This window comes from Capra hircus, chromosome 3 (genome assembly GCF_001704415.2).
Source record: "Capra hircus breed San Clemente chromosome 3, ASM170441v1, whole genome shotgun sequence".
NCBI lineage: Eukaryota > Metazoa > Chordata > Mammalia > Artiodactyla > Bovidae > Capra > Capra hircus.
Window position 1 is genome coordinate 118429396 of NC_030810.1, and position 26965 is coordinate 118456360.

The following is a 26965-nucleotide window of genomic DNA, read 5'->3' on the forward strand; positions in this document are numbered from 1 at the left end:
GGTTGGGAAGATCCCCTGAAGAAGCAAACGGCTACTCACTCCAGTATTCTGGCCTGGAAAATCCCATGGGGTCACAAAGAGTCAGACACAACTGAGCAAAGTTCAATTTCATTTTTCACTAAGGAAGGCTTTCTTATCTCCTTGCTATTCTTTGAAACTGCATTCAGATGGGTTTATCTTTACTTTTCCTTTCACTTCTCTTCTTTTCTCAGCTACTTGTAATGACTCCTTAAACCGCATTTTGCTTTTTGCATTTGTTTTTCTTGGGGATGATTTTGATCACTGCCTCCTTACAATGTTATAAACCTCCATCCATAGTTCTTCAGAAACTCTATCAGATCTAATCCCTTGAGTCTATTTGTCACTTCCACTGCAAAATTGTAAGGGATTTGATTTAAGTCATACCTGAATGGGCTTGTGATTTTCCCTACTTTCTTCAATTTAAGTTTGCATTTGGCAATATGTAGTTCATGATCTGAGCCACAGTCAGCTCCTGGCCTTGTTTTTGCTGATTGTATAGAGCTTTTCCATCTTTGGCTGCAAAGAACAAAATCAATCTGATTTTGATATTGACCATCTGATAATATCCATGTGTAGAGTCTTCTCTTCTGTTGTTGGAAGAGGGTGTTTGCTATGACCAGTGTGTTCTCTTGGCAAAACTCTGTTAGCCTATGCCCTGCTTCATTTTGTACTCCAAGGTAAAATTTATCTGTTACTCCAGGTATCTCTTGACTTCCTACTTTTGCATTTCAGTCCCCTATGATGAAAAGGATATCACCTACAAGACCTTCTAGAACTAATACCAAAAAAGGAACATCATCAGGAAATTTCTAAACATTGCAAAGTAAAAAAGACCCTATTGGTTTCCACAGAGAGAAATTAGGTTAAACTATGCCAAAACCTTTGACTGTGTGGATCACAAGAAACTGTGGGAAATTCTCAAAGAGATGGGAATACCAGACCACCTGACCTGCCTCTTGAGAAATTTGTATGCAGGTCAGGAAGCAACAGTTAGAACTGGACATGGAACAACAGACTGGTTCCAAATAGGAAAAGGAGTACGTCAAGGCTGTATATTGTCACCCTGCTTATTTAACTTATATGCAGAGTACATCATGAGAAACTCTGGGCTGGAAGAAGCACAAGCTGGAATCAAGATTGCCGGGAAAAATATCAATAACCTCAGATATGCAGATGACACCACCCTTATGGCAGAAAGTGAAGAGGAACCAAAAAGCCTCTTGAAGAAAGTGAAAGTGGAGAGTGAAAAAGTTGGCTTAAAGCTCAACATTCAGAAAACGAAGATCATGGCATCTGGTCCCATCACTTCATAGGAAATAGATGGGGAAACAGTGGAAACAGTGTCAGACTTTATTTTTTAGGCTCTAAAATCATTGCAGATGGTGACTGCAGCCATGAAATTAAAAGACGCTTACTGCTTGGAAGAAAAGTTATGACCAACCTAGATAGCATATTGAATAGCAGAGATATTACTTTGCCAACAAATGTCCGTCTAGTCAAGGCTATGGTTTTCCCAGTGGTCATGTATGGATGTGAGAGTTGGACTGTGAAGAAGTCTGAGCACCGAAGAATTGATGCATTTGAACTGTGGTGTTGGAGAAGACTCTTGAGAGTCCCTTGGACTGCAAGGAGATCCAACCAGTCCATTCTGAAGATCAGCCCTGGGATTTCTTTGGAGGGAATGATGCTAAAGCTGTAACTCCAGTACTTTGGCCACCTCATGTGAAGAGTTGACTCATTGGAAAAGACTCTGATGCTGGGAGGGATTGGGGGCAGGAGGAGAAGGGTTCAACCGAGGATGAGATGGCTGGATGGCATCACTGACTCGATAGACATGAGTCTGAGTGAACTCCGGGAGTTGGTGATGGACAGGGAGGCCTGGCGTGCTGCGATCCATGGGGTCGCAAAGAGTTGGACACGACTGAGCGACTGAACTGAACTGAACTGATAAGGGTCAGGAAACATATTGACTTGAGACTTTTAAAATCAAAAAGATAAAGTACAAGTTTCCAGTTCTGGAAAAGATGGCAAACACATCCTCCACCCAGACTCTCCCATGGATTGCCCTTATAAAACCTGGACAGAAGGATACAGCAACTGTTTGAGGATTCTGAAAAGTAAATAGTAGCAGGCAGATTGAGGTAGAAAACCAGAATCCAAAGTATCACCACATCAGCAGTAAGTGTATCGTACTTTCCAATGGAATACACAGTCTTCACTCAGGCCTGTGACAGTGATGGCTGCAATAGCCTGCAGTGCCTAAGAAAGGAAATATTATTCATCAATAAGAAGGAACAAATTATTGACTCTATTATTATTATTATTCTATTATTGCAATAGATTAGATGACTCAGATTCATTTTGCTAAGTGAAATGAACCGTATCAAAAAGACTACTTTACCTTCTGAAAAAGGCCACACTTAGGGACAGAAAACAGATTGGAATTGCTAGGGGGTGAGGTATAGGGAGGGTTTGACTATAAAACAAATGAGGCATGATGGAATTTTTGTGGGAAAATGGTATCCATTAAGCCTTCTCTCTTTAAAAAAAATCCTCTGTAGATATAAAGGAAAGGGAAAACTAAGTGAAAAAGTCCCAAAGCTCACCATGACACCTGGAAAGAGAAGAACCCATCAGGGAGGAGGGAACCCACCACTATGCATGTATGTGTGACCCCATGGACTGTTGCCCACCAGGCTCCTCTGTCCATGGGATTTTCTAGCCAAGAATACTGGAGTGGGTTGTCATCTTCTCCAGGGACCCACTACTATATGGTCCTAAGCCTTGTTTCTTCCCTTGATTCACCATATTCCTCAAAGATCCCTTTGGACACTCTGCTAAATTCTTTCCAGAGAACTAACATTTACCTAAGTGACTCTATTGCTTCCCTGGGCTTAGGATGATCCTGGATTTCTTGTATTCAGAATCAGGACTGTGCAGTTTATCACGTCTTCACACTTCCCTTGGTGCTGTGCCAGCCCTTCTTCATCAGCCCATGCCCTTTAAGAAGGCAAAAGATACGGTGCATGGAGGGAGTGCTGGCAGCCTACCCAGCCCAACAATCTAGCAGAACCCTGGTGGAAGCGCAGGTAGGGACATCCGATAGTGATGGCAACAGAACTGTGGGTGGCCTCCAGGATCTGAGCACAGCCTCCATCCAACAGTCAGCAAAATGCTAGGGCCCTCAGTCAAAGAGATGCAAGGAAATGAATTCTGCCAACAACCTCAACAAGCTTGGAGGTGGTTTCCACTGCTACCAAGCTTCCAGACGATAATGCAGCCCAGCCAGAAACTTTCTTACAGCATTTTAAGATCTGAGCAGAAAACCCAGATATACCACATGCAGATTCCTGACCCTGGAAACTGAGATAATAAATATATGTGTTGTTAAAGAAATATGTGTTATCACTAGATCTGTGATAAGTTGCTATGAAACAGTGGAAATGAATATATAGCTAGACTGACTTCATTAACATTTGAGGTATGTGCTCAGTTGCTCAGTCGTGTCCAACTCTTTGCGATCCATAGATTGTAGCCTGCCAGGTTCCTATGTCCATGGAATTTTCCAGGCAAGAATACTGGAGTAGGTTACCATTTCCCCTTCCAGGGGATCTTCCCAAACCGGGAATCAAACACACATCTTTTGAATCTCCAGCAGGTGGATTCTTTACCCCTAGCACCATCTGTGATATCAGACACTAATAAAAGAAATGTGAGTTTATGTGTTTTAAATAACCCCATTTCCCATTATTGTGATGTCTTTATCATTGTTTTCTCCTTGCCTTATTTTTCTCTCATGGTAACTTGTTTGTGTGTACATGCATGTATGTGTGTGTGTGTGTGTATTAAAGCAGAAAATATTTTCTTAAACTCCACCACTAGCCTGTCATATAGCATTCAGTTATTGCAATTCACTCTCCCTGTTTTTGTGTATATAGCTAGAAAAGAAGCTGCCAAACGGCTAGCAGAACTTTTGGAAAGGATTAGCTTTCAGAAATTGCATCTTGCTACCTAACTATCATTTTCTAGATGTAACAAAATCCAGTATCCTTTGGGTTTATGAGAAACACCAAGGAACTAGATCCTTGCAAAAAGTTTCAGTTCAGTTCAGTTCAGTTGCTCAACTGTGTCCCACTCTTTATGACCCATAGACTGCAGCATGCCAGGCCTCCCTGTCCATCACCAACTCATGCCCATTGAGTTAGTGATGCCATCTAACCATCTCATCCTCTGTTGTTCCCTTCCCCACCTTCAATCTTTCTCAGCATCAGGGTCTTTTAGACAAATAATAAAGTTATATTACACTGGTGCTTTGGCAAAGTACAAATCTGGAAACTTTATATTATTCCTGGTTTTAACAAAAGCATTTTAGACTTTCAAAAACACTGTCTGGCAACACTTGGCTGTTCATGTTTGTCAAAAAATAAATGGGTTTTATCTTTTTCATTTCTAATTGTATTGATTAGAGCCTCAACATTTTTTTCGTGATGAATCTGGGTAAAGGTTTGTCAATTTTGTTTTTCATTTCAAAGAACCAATTTTTAGTTTCATTGATATTTTCTATTGTTTTGTTTTTACTTCTTTTATTTCTGCTCAATTTTTATGACTTACTACCTACTAACTTTTGGTTTTGTTTCTCCTACTTTCTCTAATTCCTTTATATGTAAGGTTAGGTTGTTCATTTGTGATTTTTTCTTATTTCTTGAGGTAAGATTGTATGGCTATAAACTTCCCCCTTAGAACGGCTTTTGCTACATCCCATATGTTTTGTTATAGTGTGTTTTGCTTTCATTTGTCTCTGGGTATTTTTTATTTCCTCTTTGATTTCTTCAGTGACCCACCAGATGTCTAGTTATACTGTTTTAACCTCCATATGTCTGTGTTTTTTACAGTTTTTGTCTTGTAGTTGATTTCTAATCTTAGAATGTTGTGGTCAGAAAGATGATTGATATGATTCCAATTTTCTTAAATTTGCTGAGGCTCACTTTGTGGCCAAGCGCGTAATCAATCCTGGAGAATGGTCCATGCACACTTGAGAAGAATGTGTATTCTACTGCTTTTGGATGAAATTCTCTATAAAAACCAATTAAAATGATCATAAGATACTACTATAAGCAACTATATGTCAAAAAAATGGGCAAACTAGAAGAAATGGACAAATTCTTAGAAAGGTACAATCTTCTAAGCCTGAACCAGAAATAAATATAAAATATGAACATATCAATCACAGGTACTGAAATTAAAACTGTGATTAAAAGCTCGTATTTCTGAAACTCTTCCAAAAAATTATAGAGGAAAGAATAGTCCTAAAACTCATTCTATGACGCCATCATCACCCTGACACCAAAACCAGATAAAGGTACCACAAGAAAAGAAAATCACAGGCCAGTATCACTGGTAAACATAGATACAAAATTCCTCGACAAAATACTAGCAAGCCAAATTCAACAATACATTGACAAGATTATATATGCACACACACACAAAACACACACACAAAATACACCATGATCAAGTGGGGTTTAACCCAAAGAAGTGAGGATTTTTCAATATCCATAGATCAATGTCATGCACCATATGGAAAATTGAAGAATAAAAACCATATGATTATCTCGATACAGAAAATACTTTTGACAAAATTCAAGATCCATTTATTATAAAAATTGTGAACAAAGAGGGAAAAGAACTCAAAATAATAAAGGGCATATGTGAAAAACCTACAGTAAAGATCATATTCAATGGTGAAAAGCCCATAATACATGCTACATCCATGTTTGCTATTAATATTGAAAAATCTAAATATTTCTGTCAAAACTCTAGATTTTCAGATTTTTCTGGAAGATGAGAAATAGGGAACCATTGAAGCAATCTACTGGAGATGCTCCTACAGAGAACATATGTTGCCTCACAATTAGCTCACCCCCATGTGAACCATTCCCATGACTCACTCTAAGTCATGTCGAACAATTACACTATTCATTGATCCCTGTAAGCATTTGAGTTTTCAAATCCTGGTCAGGTCATCAAGTTCAAGGTTTGTTGTTAACAAAGCATGCTCCTAAATATTTCTCTGAGAGGTTTGAACATTTTCATAAATACAGTAGAGAACCATAAAAAAAACTATTAAAGAATGACACAATGTTATATTGTACCTATGTTATATTAGGTTGAACTATATGAAACTGGTTTTTTGTTTTTGTTTTTTTTTTTTTTTTTTTTTGGCTAGTCAAAAATAGTGAAATAGCAATTTCCTTTGGTTCAACCTAAGAGAAGGATTATTCTAGTTACCTATGGTAAATGGAATGGAGAGGGAACAAACTGAAAGCAGAGAAACCAGGTAGGAGGAAATTATAATCATCTCAGTAAGAAATGATGAAAGCTCAAAATTGGAATAATGGCAGTGAAAATGAAGTAAAAGAACTGAGATAATACATAGATACATGAATAAGTGAGACCTATGGTTTTTGACTATCTGGTTTGAACCCTCAGAAAGACAAATCAGAATAAACTTGGATTTTTAAAATATATTATACATGCTTAGCCTCTTCTCCATGAGGTACATGCTTTAAAAAGATTTGTTCCACTACACTTAATTGAGGATTACTCTTGTTAGAAGCCATTGTTACTTATGAACATGAGTATGCCCCTCAAATGTGTGGGCACAGACAAATGCTGCAAACTAAAGTAACTTTCAAATTGAGAGTTTCAAAGAACACCAAGGAGAGTTAAGAAGGCTTCCTAAGTGATCAATGCGAAGAAATAGAAGAAAATAATAGAATGGGAAAAAACTAGAGATCTTTTCAAGAAAATTAACATTTCATGCAAAGATGGGCTCGATAAAGGACAGAATGGTATGGACCTAACAGAAGCAGAAGATATTAAGAAGAGGTGGCAAGAATACACAGAAGAACTGTACCAAAAAGATCTTCATGACCCAGATAATCACAATGGTGTGATCACTCACCTAGACTCAGACATCCTGGAATTGGAAGTCAAGTGGGCCTTAGGAGCATCATTACAAACAAAACTAGTGGAGGTGATGGAATTCCATTGAGCTATTTCAAATCCTAAAAGATGATGCTGTGAGTGCTACACTCAATATGCCAGCAAATTTGGAAAACTCAGCAGTGGCCACAGGACTGGAAAAGATCCGTTTTCATTCCAGTCCCAAAGAAAGGCAATGCTAAGGAATGCCCATACTACCACACAGTTGCACTCCTCTCCCATACTAGTAAAGTAAAGCTCAAAATTCTCCAAGCCAGGCTTCAACAATACGTGAATTGTCAACTTCCAGATGTTCAAGCTGGTTTTAGAAAAGGCAGAGGAACCAAAGATCAAATTGCCAACATCCGTTGGCTCATCAAAAAAGCAAGAGAGTTCCAGAAAAACAACTACTTCTGCTTTATTGACTACACTAAAGCCTTTGACTGTGTGGATCACAACAAACTGCAGAAAATTCTTAAAGACATGGGAATTCCAGACCACCTTACTTGGCTCCTGAGAAATCTGTATGTAGGTCAAAAAAGCAACAGTTAGAACTGGACATGGAACAACAGACTAGTACCAAATCAGAAAAGGAGTATATCAAGACTGTATATTGTCACCCTGCTTATTTAACTTCTATGCAGAGTACATCATGAGAAACACTGGGCTGGAAGAAGCACAAGCTGGAATCAAGATTGCCGGGGAAAATATCAATAACCTCAATATGCAGATGACACCACCCTTATGGCAGAAAGTGAAGAAGAACTAAACAGCCTCTTGATGAAAGTGAAAGAGGAGAGTGAAAAAGTTGTCTTAAAACTCAACATTCAGAAAACGAAGATCATGGCATCTGGTCCCATCAGTTCACGGCAAATAGATGTGGAAACAGTGACAGAGTTTATATTTTTGAGCTCCAAAATCACTGCAGATGGTGACTGCAGCCGTGAAATTAAGACACTTACTCCTTGGGAGAAGTTATGATCAACCTAGACAGCATATAAAAAATCAGAGACATTACTTTGCCAACAAAGTTCTGTCTAGTCAAAGCTATGATTTTTCAATAGTCATGTATGGATGTGACAGTTGGACTATAAAGAAAGCTGAGTGCTAAAGAATTGATGCTTTTGAACTGTGGTGTTGGAGAAGACTCTCGAGAGTCCTTAGGGCTGCAAGGAGATCCAACCAGTCCATCCTAAAGGAAATCAGTCCTGAATATTCATTAGAAGGACTGACGCTGAAGCTGAAACGCCAATACTTTGATCACCTGCTGCAAAGACCTGACTCATTGGAAAAGACCCTGATGCTAGGAAAGATTGAAGACAGGAGAAGGGGCTGACAGAGAATGAGATGATTGGATGGCATCACTAACTCAATGGACATGAGTATGAGTAAACTCTGGGAGTTGGTGATGGACAGGTGATGGACCCCATGGACTGCAGCACCGAGGAGGCTTGGGTGCTGCAGTCCATGGTGTCACAGAGTCAGACATGACTGAGTGACTGAACAGAACTGATACATTCTTAGAGAAATGAAAGATCTTATTTTCCTCTATATTTGATAATTTGGAAGAAAATACATTGGAAGGAGAAGATAAAGTTTCACTCAAGAGGGAATTCATTTGAAATTTGAGCTTTTCTGGGCTGTTGTCAAAAAGATCCTGCATGCTATCTTGTGACTGGCATCAAGGCTCATTGCAAAGTTTTCCCACCTGTCATAGAGCTGGGAGGTTGAGGATCACAGGTGTCTATGCTCTAGAGAGGCAGTCAGTTCAGTTCAGTTGCTCAGTCATGTCTGACTCTGCAACCCCATGGACTGCAGCATGCCAGGCTTCCCTGTCCATCACCAACACCCAGAGCTTGCTCAAACTCATGTCTATTGAGCTGGTGATGCCATCCAACCATCTCATCCTCTGTCAGTCCCTTCTCCTCCTGTCTTCAATCTTTCCCAATATCAGGGTCTTTTCCAATGGGTCAGTACTTTGCATCAGATGGCCAAAGTACTGGAGTTTCAGCTTCAGCATCAGTCCTTCCAATGAACACCCAGGACTGGTCTCCTTTAGGATGGACTAGTTGGATCTCCTTGCAGTCCAAGGGACTCTCAAAGAGTCTTCTCCAACACCACAGTTCAGAAGCATCGATTCCTCCATGATCAGCTTTCTTTATAGTCCAACTCTCACATCCATACATAACTACTGGAAAGACCATAACTCTGACTATATGCACTTTGTGGGCAAAGTAATGGCTCTGCTTTTTAATATGCTATCTAGGTTGGTCATAGCTTTTCTTCCAAGGAGCGAGCATCTTTTAATTTCATGGTTGCATACACCATCTGCAGTGACTTTGGAGCCCCAAAATAAAGTCTCTCATGTTTCCACTGTTTCCCCATCTATTTCCCATGAAGTGATGGGACCAGATGCCATGATTTTAGTTTTCTGAATGTTGAGTTTTAAGCCAACTTGTTCACTCTCCTCTTTCACTTTCATCAAGAGGCTTTTTAGTTCCTCTTCACTTTCTGCCTTTAGGGTGGTATCATCTGTGTACCTGAGATTTTTTATATTTCTCCCAGCAATGTTGATTCCAATTTGTGCTTCATCCAATTCAGCATTTTGCATGATGTACTCTGCATATAAGTTCAATAAGCAGGGTGACAATATACAGTCTTGATGTCCTCCTTTCCCAATTTGGAACCAGTCTGTTGTTCCATGTCCAGTTCTAACTGTTGCTTCTTGACCTGCATACAGATTTCTCAGGAGTCAGGTAAGGTGGTCTGGTATTCCCATCTCTTTAAGAATTTTCTGCAGTTTGTTGTGATCCACACAGTCAAAGGCTTTAGTGTAGTCAATAAAGCAGAAGTAGTTGTTTTTCTGGAACTCTCTTGCTTTTTTGATGAGCCAACGGATGTTGGCAATTTGATCTCTGGTTCCTCTGCCTTTTCTAAAACCAGCTTGAACATCTGGAAATTCACAGTTCATGTACTGCTGGAGCCTGGCTTGGAGAATTTTGAGCTTTATTTTGCTAGTGTTGGAGATGACTGCAATTGTGCAGTAGTTTGAACACTCTTTGGCATTGCCTTTCTTTGGGACTGGAATGAAAACAGATCTTTTCCAGTCCTGTGGCCACTGCTGAGTTTTCCATATTTGCTGACATATTGAGTGCAGCACTTTCACAGCATCATCTTTTAGGATTTGAAATAGCTCTACTGGAAGTCCATCACCTCCACTAGCTTTGTTCGTAGTGATGCTTTCTAAGGCCCACTTGACTTCCAATTCCAGGATGTCTGGCTCTAGGTGAGTGATCACACCATCATGGTTATCTGGGTCATGAAGATCTTTTTTGTACAATTCTTCTGTATATTCTTGCCACCTCTTCTTAATATCTTCTGTTTCTGTTAGGTCCATACCATTTCTGTCCTTTATCGAGCCCATCTTTGCACGAAATGTTCCCTTGGTATCTCTAATTCTCTTGAAGAGATCTCTAGTCTTTCCCATTCTATTGTTTTCCTCTATTTCTGTGCACTGATCACTGAGGAAGGCTTTCTTATCTCTCCTTGCTATTCTTTGGAACTCTGCATTCAGATGGGTGTATCTTTCCTTTTCTCCTTTGCTTTTGGCTTCTCTTTTTTTCACAGCTATTTGTGAAAAGAAATAGCTCCCTAGACAAGCATTTTGCCTTTTTTGCATTTCTTTTTCCTGGGGATGTACAATGTCACAAACCTCCATCCATAGTTCTTCAGGCACTCTATCAGGTCGAATCCCTTGAGTCTATTTGTCACCTCCACTGTAAGGGATTTGATTTAGGTCATACCTGAATGACCTAGCGGTTTTCCCTACTTTCTTCAATTTAAATCTGAATTTGGCAATAAGCAGTTCATGAATTTCATGATCTGAGCCACAGTCAGCTCCCAGTCTTTTTTTTTTTTGCTGACTGTATAGAGCTTTTCCATCTTCGGCTGCAAAGAACATAATCAATCTGATTTTGGTATTGACCATCTGGTAATGTCCATATGTAGAATCTTCTCTTGTGTTGTTGGAAGAGAGTGTTTGCTATGACCAGTGTATTCTCTTGGCAAAACTCTGTTAGCCTTTGCCCCGTTTCATTTTGTACTCCAAGGTGAAATTTGCCTGTTACTCCAGGTATCTCTTGACTTCCTACTTTTACATTTCAGTACCATATGATGAAAAGGACATCATTTTGGGGTGTTAGTTCTAGAAGGTCTTGTAGCTCTTCATAGAACCATTCAATTTCAGCTTCTTCAGCATTACTGGTTGGGGCATAGACTTGGATTACTGTGATATTGAATGGTTTGCCTTGGAAATGAACAGAGATCATTCTGTCATTTTTGAGATTGTGCCCAAGTAATGCATTCAGACAATAAATGAAATAAGTAAAATAAAGGTGTATTAGAACATGATCTAGCATAAGTGACTGTTGAAAATTTTACTTTTCCCAGTTATTTGCCCTCTGTACATAATGGAGTCAAACTAATGGAATGAATTATGTTACTAAAGAATGTCATGTATTCATCTGGTAAATGCATCTAAGCATCTATTTTGTTTCACTATGGGTTTTACAAGTATAAATCGGACATATACTAGCTACTTCAGGACCGTGGTTTAAGAAACTATCAGCCAGTTCTATAGAAATATGGGAGGAAATGAGGGAAACTGACATCCCTTCTCCCACCCCAGTACATCTATGCTACTGCTGATCCCTGTTAAGTCCTTCCTGGCAGATCAGATTCAGCCCATACACAGAGTCCTGGCAGAAAATGGACCAAGAGTGGATTTTCTCAAGGAGCAGAGAGGGTCGTGGTGTTCTTTCTCTTTGATGAGAATGTTGGTTCTCCCCCTAGAACTCAAGCCGCGTGGGGTCAGAGTCGAGGCAGAGTGTCCAGGCATGCTGGAGTCTGCCGAGCAGTTGCTGGTGGAGGACCTGTACAACCGTGTCAGGGAGAAGATGGATGACACCAGCCTGTACAACACTCCCTGCATCCTGGACCTCCAGCGGGCCTTGGTCCAAGACCGCCAAGAGGCTCCCTGGAATGAGGTGGATGAGGTCTGGCCCAACGTCTTCATAGCAGAGAAGTGAGTCTGATGGCTGGATGGTCATGAGCCTTTGTCCTATGCCTCTGGGTAGTGCCCAACAGAGATGAAACTCCCCCAACTTGGACCAATGGCCCCAATAGCTCCATCCAGCAAGTGGATGCTGCCTGAGCATTTTTCCAGCCCCCACCTTAGAGAAAGACCCAGCCCACCCACCTGCACACAGGGATTCCCAGGCAAAAAAGCTGGTATGGTTGTTTATCCTCCAACCTCCTGACAGGGCTCTCATTCACAGCCTTCCCCGCTGCCCCAGGTCCCCCATCTGGGCCTCCCTTCCTGCCCAGAGCCTTGCCAATAGCACACACCTCACTATTACCGTCGTTCCACGACATCCATTACAACCATATAATGGGGCACTTGGAGCCACTGACAATATTGATTTTATGTGTATTTACTAACTTATGAAAATATCCACAATATATTAAGAGGATAGGTTACAAAACCTGTATATACGATATGATACTAATTTATATAGTGTGTGTGTGTGTGTGTGTGCACATGTGCTTTTGCATAGACAACAAATTAGAAACAAATGTGATAAAAATTTCACAATACTTCTTGCTGGGAGGTGGTTCTATAAGTGATTTTCATTTTCTTCTTTAGATGTCTTTTGAATTGTATAGATATCCTACAGTAAACATTTGTTTTTATAATCAGAAAACAAAATGTTGTTTTTCAAAAGTTTATCAGTGGTATCCAGAACAAAACCCCAAACAACTCACTCACATCTTATTCCTGCATCATGGTCTTGCCAGTACATAACTGGTAACAAAAGGCTGATTTGTGAAAACATTTTTGCTGATCTACTGGCTTCTTAATGAGATCTTTTCCTAATATAAGGGAGGGAACTTGGGGCCCTGAAAGCAGGCAATAGGGAAAATAGCTTTGGACACTGGGTCTTATCCTCCAGCATGGTATAATATGTCGCCCAGAACCTGATTCCCAGAGTTGGGCACCAAGTCCCAAGTGGTCCCTAATTAGCCCCACAGACCCAGAAACATTGACACAGTGATGGACAGAGACTCTGGGCATTTTGAGAAACCCCCAGCTGAGGCCTCTGCTTCTTCTCGGGCGACACTGTGTCTCCGCCTATTCCACTGCAGTAAAGAGAACTCTGAACCAGGGATCCCAAACTCGAGTTCTTTTGCTGTTTGTTTGTTTCATGTGTCACTCCTTTAATGTACAAACATAAAAAATGATAAACCAGAAAGCAGTTTTACATTGCACTAGTCTATGGGGTCACACACAGTCGGACACGACTGAAGCGATTTAGCAGCAGCAGCAGCAGCAGCAGAGGTGACTACACACAGTTCTTTTTGCAAACCCCAGACCAGATATTAAGTCAAGACAGCTGCTGCAAGATCCTAACCTTTGGGGCTGAACTGTCTACCCCATTCGCAGCAGCACTAGAGCATCTAGTAGCGCCAGAGCATCAAGCCAGGCCAGCCTTCTCAGGCCTTCACGTCTAAGTCTTCCTACTAGAGCAGAATGGGGAGGACTGTGCCATTACCCAGAAGATAAGGACAGCACTGGCAACTCTGTCTGCTCCTCGGGACTCCAGGCCCCCAGAGTGATTTTAAGAGATCCCCATGTACATATGAGATTGGGCCCAAGTATTGATATTTCGGTCTGAACTGTGAGATTTATGGCAAATGCAGGATGGTCTGAATGGTTCCAGGCCAGAGAGCAAGCGTCACAAATGCTACATCGCCAGTGAAATAAGGCATACACTGCTGCCCCTACACACCATGAGACAAGGGGTCTAGTCCGGTCTAGTCCAACCACATGTGAGACTCAAACATGGGACTTTACAAAAACAAAATCTGGATGCTAAGGGCCCCCCTTTTAATGAAAGCCAAGGCCCTAGAATAGAAGGCTAGAAAGTCTTTCATTATTCACCCCTAATTAAGATGATCAGGTCATTTTGGAAAGAAGAGAAATACTAACCACCCTCCCTGCAAGTTTTAGGAGCCAAGAGGAACCTGGGTGCTGCAAAGTGGCAAACACTTCTTTTTTGCAAATGACAAGCAGCTGTGGCAACTGGCCAATTGCACAAGCAGCAGGGAAGCCAACAGTGACCCCTGTGAGTGGTGCTCACCGTGGCAGCTCATGCCCACGGGCTGCACACAACCTCCCCCTGGGCTAGAGCGCCCTGCTCCACCAGCTGCCCGCACCCCAAAGGGTAGGAGTGCTGGAAACAGGTGAGTCTGTGCTCCCCACATCATGGTACAGAGTGACATGAACAGATACGGTTTAAGCACAGCATTTGGAGACAACCCTCCAGTCATTCTGTTATTAACGTCTTAAGAGCTTAGAGCCTGGGAGGGTTGAGAAATTCTAAAGAATGAAACAAACAAGCAAAAAAAGAGTGTGGGAGGTGCCAAAGACACAAGAGCTCCTTGTAGATGCTCTCTGGTTCACTTTGTCCCCAAGTTCATCTTAGAGTTCAATCGAATTCAAGACACAAGGCAGAGACATGGGCAAAAACTGCTGGTAGTCGCTCTTGGTGATGCCAGTCATCAGCTCCTGGGTACGTTCTGGAAGCTCCCCTGAGAAGAGCCCTGGGCAGCCTGAGAAGACGGTGAATGGTGGCACCACAGTTTCTGGGGGTAATACTGTGTTGTCAAGAATTTTTCAAGAGCCTTTCAATACACACCAGCACCCAGCCACACAATTCCTCCAATGTGAACATAAGAGCCAATATGAGCTGCGCTGACCACACAATCTTCCTCAATAAAGGTGTGGTCCCCAATATGCAAAGGAAGAAATGCAACCTTTGCTGAATTTCTTGAATGGTAGCCTTAGGACACCCCGACTTTTCACACCACAATGACGTCCAACTCTTACACTTGTCAGACCCCCTCGGATAATACAGTCATTCATCACAATGGTCTTGCCATTGAGAACAATGTTCTGACTGCCACGCGGTACAGACTGGCGATTAACTTTGTTCTCAGATGCCATCTCAACATACTCGGACTTGTAGAGCGGCTCGCCCCACTCCCTGGCCACCAACACCTCAGCACAGCTCTGGCTTCTGTCGAAGTCTGTCCGCCAGTCTTTCTGATTGGAACTCCGACAACTTCTGGCTGCTCCACCGCTTCTGCTCTGGGTGGTCAGTGGTCCTGACCTCCAGTTCTTGTTCAGAGTCTTCTCTTAGGAACAAGTCCTAAAACACAGTTGATTCATTTTTACAATCTTCAGATAGGAATAAGAATAGTTATTCTACTTCTGAAGTTTATCATTAGGATAAATTAAAATAGTGCATATGAAAACACTTTGAAAAATATAGCATGCCACATCATGAAACATACTTAATTTTATAATTATTTTTGACTGCCACTTTTGTGTCTTGATAAATGTCCATCCTGAAGTCATGGAATTTTAGCCTAGAGCTTTCTGGGTCAATCAGTTGTTCCCTTGCACATCAGCCCTGTTTTCCTCTTTCTCCTGTCCTCCCCTGCCCAGCTCTCCCTCCCTTCTCTCTCTTGCTAGAGCTAGGTCACTGATCCATTTTTATAACAATATTTGCAGTGAGCCTCAGACATACTGTGGAGCAGAGGAAGTGGTATTCACCCAGCTGGGCTCTCCTGACCCTGCTGAAGCAGGCTCCCAATCTCAGTGGTAAGGTACTTTTCTAGTTCTGATGCTGGCAAAAAAAAAAAAAGTCCCTACTTCTTTCTCTTTAGGAGTGTGGCTGTGAACAAGGGGAGGCTGAAGAGGCTGGGAATTACTCACATCCTGAATGCTGCTCATGGCACTGGTGTCTACACGGGGCCTGAATTCTACACTGGCCTGGAGATCCAGTACCTGGGTGTGGAGGTGGATGACTTTCCTGAGGTGGATATCTCCCAGCATTTCCGGAAGGCAGCCGAGTTCCTGGATGAAGCCCTGCTGACCTATAGAGGTGAGGGGGTCTGCTCACTCCAGGCTGCTGGAGTTCCACAGCAGGAGGAGCAACATAGAGAATGTTAGGAAAAACTCCAGGTTATCTGCTGTCCGGAGATCATCTATGTTAAGACGGTTGTCATCTCATTCTAGGAGAAGGGGGAAGAAATGGAGCAGTATTCACCCAATAAGTAATTATTGAGGGCCCAACACGGGCCAGGTGCTATTCTAGACTTTGTGGTGAAAGATATGGACAAAGCTTCTGGCCTTTAATACTTACATTGTAGTGAAGGCAGAACAATATAAAAAGAAAAGAAAAAGAAAACGGTCAGATACCGATCAGTGTAAGGCAGAGATGACAACTGGGATGATGTGCTGGAGTGGCTGACAAGCTCCTACAAGAGTGGTTGAGAAGGCCTCTCTGAGAAGGAAACATTTAAGCTGAGTGACAAGAGGAACTAGCTATGGAAAAAGTGGATGAAGAATATTCCTGGCAAGGGAAGTGTCCACGCACAGACCCAAAGGTGGAATAAGCTTTATGTGTTCAGGAAGCACAAGGCGATTAGCCTGGTGGGTTAGGTTGGCGAGTGAGGATGGCAGGGTCCCATTGTGCAGGAAGTTAAGGACCAGCGGAAGGCAGCTAAAAGACACCTTGGGCTGACCTACATTATGACAAACTCATTCCTTGAGCTTTGGAGGCAAGACTGGCTGGGGAGATGAGAGTGGGAATGAGAGCAGAGCTGATGCTATCACTGCTCTCCCAGTGGGATGACAGGAGACTGTCCACAGAGCTGATGGGCATTGGTCTCGTGAGGGTCTCAACGAGGAGAGACTAGAGTTTATGCAGTGTGGGTGAGTGGTAGCTTAGGATCCGGGGCCCAAAAATCCAGGCTGCAGTCAGTAGTTGCTATGCTCTGTTTATACAAGGAATCACAGTTTTCTTACCAATAGAACAAATAGATCTAGTGCTCCTAAAATTACTGTGAGGATTAAAATTGCAAAAATGCATAAAAGAGCTCATTTAGCACAGAATTGGACCAATAATAAATGTTTTAAAACTTATAGCTATTACTATAATAAATATTAGTAATGATTCCTGGGAGGGACATTTCCTATCACCAACTGGCCAGGAAGGCTAACTTTTAATGAAATGTGTATAATGCAAGAGACACAGGTTTGATCCCTGAGTCAGGAATATCCCCTAGAGTAGGAAATGGCAACTTGTTCCAGTATTCTTGCCTTGAAAATTCCATGGACAGAGCAGCCTGGAGGGCTACAGTCCATGGGGTGGCAAAGAGTTGGACGTGACTGAGCACACACATATCCCCACTTCATGGGTCACAGTCTTGTCATACTGAAGGGGCTTGCATAACTCAATGGAGCCATGCCATGTGGGGCCGCCCAAGGCTGATGGAGTCACAGTGAAGAATTCTGACAAAACATGGTCCACTGGAGGAAGGAATCACTCCAGTATTCCTGCCACGAGAACCCTATGAACTGTATAAAAAGGCAAAAAGGTATGACACCAGGATATGAGCCCCATAGGTCAGAAGGTGTCCAACATGCTACTGGAGAAGACCAGAGGGCAATTACTACTAGCTCCAGAAAGACTGAAGCAGCTGAGTCAAAGTGGAAGTGATGCTCAGCTGTGGATGTGTCTAGTGGTGAAAGTAAAGTCCGATGCTGTAAAGAACAATATTGCACAGGAACCTGGAATGTTGGGTCCATGAATCAAGGTAAATTGGATGTGGTCAAGCAGGAGAGGGCAAGAGTGAACATCAATATCTTAAGAATCAGTGAATTAAAATTGATGAGAATGGGTGAGTTTAATTCAGATGACCATTATATCTACTACTGTGGCAATAAATCCCTTAGAAGAAATGGAGTAGCCCTCATAGTCAACAGAAGAATCTGAAATGCAATACTTGGGTGCAATCTCAGATATCCAAAAAATGACAAAATATGCAAAAACCTCAGATATGCAAAAATGACAGAATGATCTTGCTTTGTTTCCAAGGTAAACCATTCAACATCATAGTAATCCAGGTCTATGCCCCAACCACTAGTGCTGAAGAAGTTGAAGTTAACTAGTTCTATTGAAACCCACAAGACCTTCTAGAACACCAAAGCTCCTTTTCATCATAGGGGACTGGAATGCAAAAGTAGGAAGTCAAGAGATACCTGGAACAACAGGCAATTGGAATACAAATTGAAGCAGGGCAAAGGCCAACAGAGTTTTGTTAAGCAAATATCCTTTTTCAACAACACAAGAGACAACTATACAAGTGGACATCACCCTATAGCCAATTCTGAAATCAGATTGATTATGTTCTTTCCAGCCAAAGATGAAGAAACTCTAACAACCAGCAAAAACAAGACCTGGGGCTGACTGGCTCAGATCGTGAGCACCTTATTGCAAAAATCAAGCTTAAGTAGAAGAAAGTAGGGAAAATCATTAGGCTATTCAGGTATGACCTAAATAAAATCCCTTATGATTATATGGTGGAGGTGATGGATAAACTTAAGGAATTGGATCTGGTAGACAGAGTACCTGAAGAGGTATGCATGAAGGTTTGTAACTTTGTATAGGAGGCAGTGACCAAAATCATCGCCAAGAAAAAGAAATGCAAGAAAGCAAAGCAGTTTTCTGAGGAGGTTTACAAATAGCTGAGGGAAGAAGAGAAGCAAAAAGGCAAGAGGGAAAAAGAAAGATATACCCAATTAGTCACAGTTCCAGAGACCAACAGGGAGAGCTCAGAAAGCCTTCTCAATGAACTATGCAAAGAAGTAAAGGAAAATGATAGAATGGGAAAGGCTAGAGATCTCTTCAAGAAAAGTAAAGCCATCAGGGAACATTTCATGCAAGGATGGGCACAATAAAGGACAGAAAAAGAGGACTGAAGATAGCAGAGAACGTGGAGTACATCTCTCTCCATGGTACACCAGGAAATACACCTTAGCATACAGAAATGCATGCAGAACACCAGCTGAGAGTGGGCAGGAGTACCTGACCAGAGGAAAAGAATATATAGAACCACACAAAACTTGGTCGGATGAAGGAACTAAGGGGGAAAACAGGAGAGTTAGTAGAACTGGACCTGCCCTTGGTGGGTGGGGGAACTGAAGCAGGGGTCCGATCCCCATGTCAGGTAGTTGCCTGAGTTAGAGGAAAAACATTTAAGGGTGAGAGTGACATGGCTGATCTGCAGCAGCCTAAGTGGAATGAGATCAGACAGTCCTTGCTGCAGCCATACACACCCTGGACAGGGATGAGGGTCCCCTGGAAGGTGCAGCGCGGCTGGGAGCTGGAGTCTGGGGAGTGTGGAGTGAGCCCAGGGCGATGGCTGCTGTTGACTGCAGAGAGACAGATCGAGGGGAGGCGAGGGAGGGAGGAGATTGTGATGAGAAATGCCTGTGGAGGAAAGCCAGGTGGCCATGGAAGCAAGGCGATACTGCTGAGTCACGCATAGGGGATGGAGCCATCACCATAGCCTCTCTCCCCACATGTCAGCATTGGCAGCAGCTGAAGAACAGAGAGGCTGGCCCATTGAACGTCTGACGCACTGAACTACAAAGTAGGGCCTCACCCAGGCTGCTCCTTTAAGTGACTGATGTGCAGAACAAGAGTAGGATGCCCAGCCAGGGGGGTCCCTCTGAGTGCCTGAATGGGCGGAGCTACAGAGAAAGACTGGCCAAAGAGGCCTTCTGATTGCCAGCTACACAGGCTCGAAAAAAGACTCTGAGAGTCATAACTCCTGCGGCAGAGGCAGTCCGTGTCCCTGCACACTTCGCGCCGCCAGGGTCCCCACAGGCCAAGCAGCTGGGCCACCTTCACACTCAACTCTCATTGGGGCAGAGCTGCCACAGGCAAAAGTCTTGCATCTATGCGTGCAGGGTCACTTCAGTAGTGTCCAGCTCTTTGCGACCCTGTGAACTGTGGTCACCCAGTCTTCTCTGTCAGGGAAGGGGTTCTCCAGGCAAGAATACTGGAGCGTACTGGCCAGTACCGGTAGCCATGCCCTCCTGCTACTGCTGCTAAGTCGCTTCAGTCGTGCCCAACTCTGTGCAACCCCATAGACGGCAGCCCACCAGGCTCCCCCGTTCCTGGGATTCTTCAGGCAAGAACGCTGGAGTGGGTTGCCATTTCCTTCTCCATGGAGCGCCATGCCCTCCTAGACCACTACAGTTCCTGATGCCCTTAGCCACCAACTCCCCTGAGGACCTGGTGCTGCCAGAACCCCTGCGACCCAAGCAGCTGCACCTCCTCCTCACCTGGCCCTCACAGAGCAGACCCAAGTCCTCCAGGGAAGCCGCAGGAGCAAAGCCCAGTGGATGACCCACATGCAGAGATGGAAATAAAACCAGAATTGAAACCCACGGGCAGTGTGGCTAAGGAAGAAGACCCAAAGCCTTCCCACCAGCTGAACTAGCTGCAGATTAAATCCACATGATCAACTAGGCAGACTCTGTGTCTATGGAATATATAAATGGTCATTGAGAGCTCCTACAAAAGAAAATTCAGTAGTTCTGATAACTGTGGATATAGGAGGCAAGAACATACAGGACGAGGACCAGATTAGAATCTGAGCTTCCCTCACAGCAGGTCCAGAGATCAGCAGTGTTGGAGGGCATCCTAGAGAGGTGAGGTGGACTGTCATTCCCAGTAAGGGAAAGGACTCTGACAGCAATGATTCAAGAAAAACATTTATTATTTTTATGTTTTGTCTTACTCTGTAGACCCCTTTGGATTTCTTTCCCTTTTCCACTCCTCTCTGTTGTAGTTGTTGATTTTATTGGCACTATGAAATCTAATTAAGCTTTTGAGCTTTTTTTTAATCAGTCACATTTTTTTTTAATTGCTATTATAAACCTTTGCCTCTACATTGGGCTTTTGCAGCTCTGTGGAGTTTTCCTTTCTTTTTTTTTTCTCCTTCTTCTGTTTTTTTCTTTCTTTTCTCTTCTTTATAATTTTAATTTTTTAAACCTATTGTATTCTTTCTACATTTATTCCTTTGTTTGTCTTTCCTACTGTTCTTTACCCCTTGCAGTTAATCTTTAATGTATATAAATCTTCTTAATCTACCTCTATTTAACTTTGCATAGCTATTCTTTCTTTCTTTCCTCTCCTCTCAACATTTTGGTAGTGTAATTTTCATTGCTTTATTCCCCAATTGGCACCTTGCTTTAATTTTGTTTTCCAGTTCATGCTTTAGTTAGTTCTGTTCTTAACTGGTAAATATAATTTTTTATTTCCTTTGTTTGTTGGGTCAATCTACTGAACTTTACTTTTGTTGGTGGGCTGTTTTCACTTTGCTCATGGGTCTATATGTATATCTGTATATTCTATTATTTTAATTATTTGCTTGATTTTGTAATTGCCATTTGTCTGGGGTTCATCTTTGGTTTCTCAATTTTGGATATTTGTTTTAATCTCACTTAATCCCATAACAAACCACTTGTGGAATCTTTGTTCCTGACCAGAAATCAAGCCCAGGGCTTTTGGAGTGGGAGCACTGACTCCAAGACTCTAGACAACCAGAGAACTAATCTTAGGGAGTATCAAATAGTGAGAACTCACACAAAGAAAACCACTTGAATACAAGACCCAGCATCACCATCCACTAGTAGCACCCTGTGCAGGATGCCTCTTCTAAACAACAAATAAAACAAAAATACAAACCCAATCATCAGCAGACAGGATCACCACCTCACTCAGCCTTGCCATCAGAGGAAAAACAAAAACTAAGCACAAATCTCACCCTTTACAAGCTTACACAAACCACTGGACCAAACTTAGGAGGGCAGAAACCAATCAGAAGAAAGAATTCAACCCTGAAGCCTGGGAAAAGGAGACCTCAAACACAATAAGTTTAAAAAAAATAATGAAAAGGCAGAGAAATACTACACAAATGAAGGAACAAACTAGAAACACATTAGTCCAAACAAATGAAGAGGAAATATGCAAACTACCTGAAAAAGTATTCAGAATAATGAGAGTAAGGATGCTCAAAAACCTTGAACACAAAATGGATAAAATGCAAGAATAAATTAACAAAGACCTAGAAGAATTAAAGAATAAACATACAGAGACAAACAACACAACTAATGAAATTAAAAATACTCTAGAAGGAATCAATAGCAGAATATCTGAAGCAGAAGAATGAATCAGTGAGCTGGAAGACAAAGTGGTGGAAATGACTTCTGAAGAGCAGAATAAAGTAAAAAGAATGAAAACAACTGATAACAGTCTCAGAGACCTCTGGGACAATATCAAATGCACCAATATTGGAATTATAGGGGTTCCAGAAGAAGAAGAGAAAAAGAAAGGGTATGAAAAAAAATTTTAAGATATTATAGTTTGAAATGTCCCCAACATGGAAAAGGAAATAGTCAATCAAGTGCAAGAGGCACAAAGAGTCCCATACAGGATAAACCCAAGGAGAAACATGCCAAGACATATACTAATCCAACTAATAAAAACTAAACACAAAGAAAAAACATTAAAGCAGCAAGGGAGAAGCAACAAGTAACATACAAGGGAAAGCTCATATGCTCAACAGCTGATCTTTCAGCAAAAACTCTGCAGGTCAGAAGGGAATGGCAGGATATATTTAAAGTACTGAAAGGAAAAATCTACAACCAAGATTACTGTACCCAGCAAGGATCTCATTCAAAATGGATGGAGAAATAAAAAGCTTTTCAGATAAGCAAAAGTCAAGAGAATTCAGTACCACAAAACCAGCTTTACAACAAATGTTGAAGGGAATTATATAGTCAAGAAACACAAGACAAGAAAAAAGATCTACAAAACCCCAAACAATTAAGAAAATGGCAATAGGAACATATGTATCAATAATTACTTTAAATGTAAATGGATTAAATGGTCCAACCAAAAGACACAGACTGGCTGAATGGATACAAAAACAAGATCCATATGCATACGCTGTTTACAAGAAACACACTTCAGACGTAAAGACACATATAAACTGAAAGTGAGAGGATGGAAAAATATATTCCATGCAAATGGGAAAGAAAAGAAACCTGGAGTAGTGATCCTCATATCAGACATATAGACCTTAACATAAAGACTATTACAAGAGCTAAGGAAGGACACTACATAATGATCAACGGATCAATCCAAGAGGAAGACATAACAATTGTAAATATCTATGCACCAACATGACTGAGTGACTTCACTTTCCCTTTTCATTTCCATGCATTGGAGAAGGAAATGGCGACCCACTCCAGTGTTCTTGCCTGGAGAATTCCAGGGATGGAGGAGCCTGGTGTGCTGCCATCTATGATGTCGCACAGAGTCGGACATGACTGAAGCGACTTAGCAGCAGCAGCAGCATGCACCCAACACAGGAGCACCTCAATTCATAAGAGAAACACTAACATACATAAAAGGAGAAATTGACAGTAACACAATAATAGTAGGAGACTTTAACACCCTACCCACACCAATTGGCAGATCATCAAAACAGAAAATTAACAAGGAAACACAAGTCTTAAATGACACATTAGATGAGATGGGGTCTCATTGATATTTTCAGGACATTCCATCCCAGTACAGAAGAATACAACTTCTTCTCAAGTGCACATGGAACATTCTCCAGGATAGACCACATCCTGGGTCCCACACCAACCTCAGCAAATTTAAGAGAATTGAAATCGTATCACGCATCTTCTCCAACCACAGCGCTATAAGACTAGATATCAATTACAAGAAAGAACTGTAAGAAACACAAACACATGGAGATTAAACAATACGTTTCTAAATAACCAACAGGTTACTGAAGAAATCAAAAGGGAACTCAAAAAATTTCTAGAAGCAAATGACAATGAAAACATGACAACTCAAAACCTACAGGATACAGCAAAAGCAGTTTTAAGAGAGAATTTTATAGCAATACAATCCTACCTCAAGAAACAAGAAAAACATCAAATAAACAACCTAACTTTACCCCTAAAACAACTGGAAAAAGAACAAAAAACCCCTCAAAATTAGTAGAAGGAAAGAAATCATAATGATCCAAACAGTAATAAATGAAAAAGAAATGAAAGAAACAATAGTAAAGATCAATAAAACTAAAAGCTGGTTCTTTGAAAAGGTAAACAAAATTGACATAACTTTAGCCAGACTCATCAAGAACAAAAGAGAAGAATCCAACCAACAAATCAGAAATGAAAAAGGAGAGGTTACAACAGACAATGCAGAAATACAAAGGATTATAAGTGACTATTATGATCAACTATATGGCAATAAAATGGATAACCTGGAAGAAATGGACAGAGTCTTAGAAAAGTTCAATCTTCCAAGACTGAACCAGAAAGAAATAGAAATTATGAACAATCCAATTACAAGCACTGAAACTGAATCTGTGATCAAAAATCTCCCAAAAAACAAAAGCCCAGGACCAGAAGGATTCACAGGAGAATTCTATCAAACATTTAGAGAAGAGCTAAGGCCTATCCTTCTAAAACTCTTTCAAAAAACTGAAGAGGAAAGAACACTTCCAAACTCATTCTACAAGGCTACCATCACCCCGATACTAAAACCAGACAAAGACAACACAAAAAAAGAAAAATACAAGCCAATATCACTGATGAACATAGATGCAAAAATCCTCAACAAAAGTTTAGCAAATAGAGTTCAGCAACACATCAAAAATTTCATACACCATGATCAAGTTGGGATTATTCCAGGGATGCAAGGATTCTTCAGTATATGCAAATCATTCAATGTGATACACCATATTAACAAATCAAAAGATAAAAACCATATGATCACCTCAATAGATGCAGAAAAAGACTGTGACAAAATTCAGCACCCATTTATGTTTAAAACTCTTCAAAAAATGGGCATAGAAGGAACTTACCTCAACATAGTAAAGGCCATATATGATAAGCCTACAGCAAATGTTATTCTCAATGGTGAAAAACTAAAAGCATCCTCCTAAGACCAGGAACAAGACAAGGGTGTCCACTTTCACCACTATTACTCAACATAGTTCTGGAAGTCTGAGCTACAGCAATGAGAGAAGAAAATGAATAAAAGGAATCCAGATCAGAAAAGAAGTAAAGCTCTCACTGTTTGCAGATGACATGATACTGTACATAGAAAACCCTAAAGATAGTATCAGAAAATTACTAGAGCTAATCAGTGAATTTAGCAAAGTTGCAGGATACAAAATCAATACTTAGAAATCACTTGCATTTCTAGGTACTAACAATGAAAAATCAGAAAGAGAAATTAAGGAATCAATCCCATTCACCATTGCAACAAAAAGAATTAAATATCTAGGAATAAACTTACCTAAGGAGACAGAAGAACTGTACATAGAAAATTACAAGACACTAATGAAAGAAATCAAAGACGACATAAACAGAAGGAGAGCTATTCCATGTTCCTGGGTAGGAAGAATCGATCTTGTGAAAATGACTATACTACCAAACTGCAATCTACAGATTCAATGTGATCCCTATCAAATTACCAATGGCATTCGTCACAGAACTAGAACAAAAAATTTCACAATTCATATGGAAACACAAAAAATGCCGAATAGCCAAAACAGTCCTAAGAAAGCAGAATGGAGCTGGAGGAATCAACCTTCCTGACATCAGATTACACTACAAAGACAGTCATCAAGACAGTATGGTACTGGTACAAAAACAGAAATATAGACCAACGGAACAAGATACAAAGCCCAGATATAAACCAATGCTCCTATGGGTATCTTATTTTTGATAAAGGATACAAGAATATACAATGAGGCAAAGACAGTCTCTTCAATAAATGATGCTGGGAAAACTGGACAGCTGCATGTAAAAGAATGAAATTAGAACACTTCCTAACAGCATACACAAAGACAAACTCAAAATGGATTAAAGACCTAAATGTAAGACCAGAAACTATAAAACTCTTAGAGGAAACCATAGGCAGAACATGACATAAAACAAAGCAAGATATTCTATGACCCACATTCTAGTGTAATGGAAATAAAAACAAAAGTAAACAGGTGGGACCTGATTAAGCTTAAAAACTTTTGCACAGCAAAGAAACCTATAAGCAAGGTGAAAAGTCAACCCACGGAATGGAGAAAATAAGAGCAAGTGAAACAACTGACAAAGGATTAATTTCCAAAATATACAAGCAGCTCATACAACTCAATGCCAGAAAAGCAAACAACCCAATCAAACAGTGGGAAAAAGACTTAAACAGACATTTCTCCAAAGAAGACATACAGATGGCTCACAAACACATGAAAAAATGCTCAACATAGCTCATTATTCAGTTCAGTTCAGTTCAGTCACACAGTCATGTCTGACTCTTTTCGACCCCATGAATCACAGCACACCAGGCCTCCCTGTCCATCACCAACTCCCAGAGTTCATTCCAACTCACATCCATCAAGTCGGTAATGCCATCCAGCCATCTCATCCTCTGTTGTCCCCTTCTCCTCCTGCCCCCAATCCCTCCCAGCATCAGAGTCTTTTCCAATGAGTTAACTCTTCACATGTGGTGGTCAAATATTGGAGTTTCAGCATCAGTCCTTCCAATGGACACCTAAGACTGATCTCCTTTAAGATGGACTGGTTGGACCTCCTTGCAGTCCAAGGGACTCTCAAGAGTCCTCTCCAACACCTCAGTTCAGAAGCATCAATTCTTTGGCTCTCAGATTTCTTCATAGTCCAACTCTGACATCCATACATGACCACTGGAAAAACCATAGCCTTGAATAGACGGACCTTTGTTGGCAAAGTAATGTCTCTGCTTTTCAATATGCTATCTAGTTTGGTCATAACTTTTCTTCCAAGCGTCTTTAAGCGTCTTTTAATTTCATGGCTGCAATCACCATCTGCAGTGATTTTGGAGCCCCCAAAATAAAGTCTGTCACTGTTTCCACTGTTTCCCCATCTATTTCCCATGAAGTGATGGGACCAGATGCCATGATCATCGTTTCCTGA

General features: G+C 41.3%; 1 protein-coding gene and 1 pseudogene across 1 annotated transcript in view; one reads left to right on the top strand and one right to left on the bottom strand.

Annotated features, from left to right (window-relative positions):
- Positions 11823–26965, top strand: part of DUSP27 (dual specificity phosphatase 27 (putative)) — a 35112-nt gene continuing 19969 nt past the window's right edge. The window contains exons 1-2 of the mRNA XM_018046440.1: positions 11823–12088; positions 15796–16013. Of these exons, the coding sequence (XP_017901929.1) occupies positions 11832–12088; positions 15796–16013 (475 nt within the window). The 5' untranslated portion in view covers positions 11823–11831. The remainder of the gene's footprint in view (positions 12089–15795; positions 16014–26965) is intronic.
- LOC102171941 lies at positions 13472–15351 on the bottom strand (annotated as a pseudogene).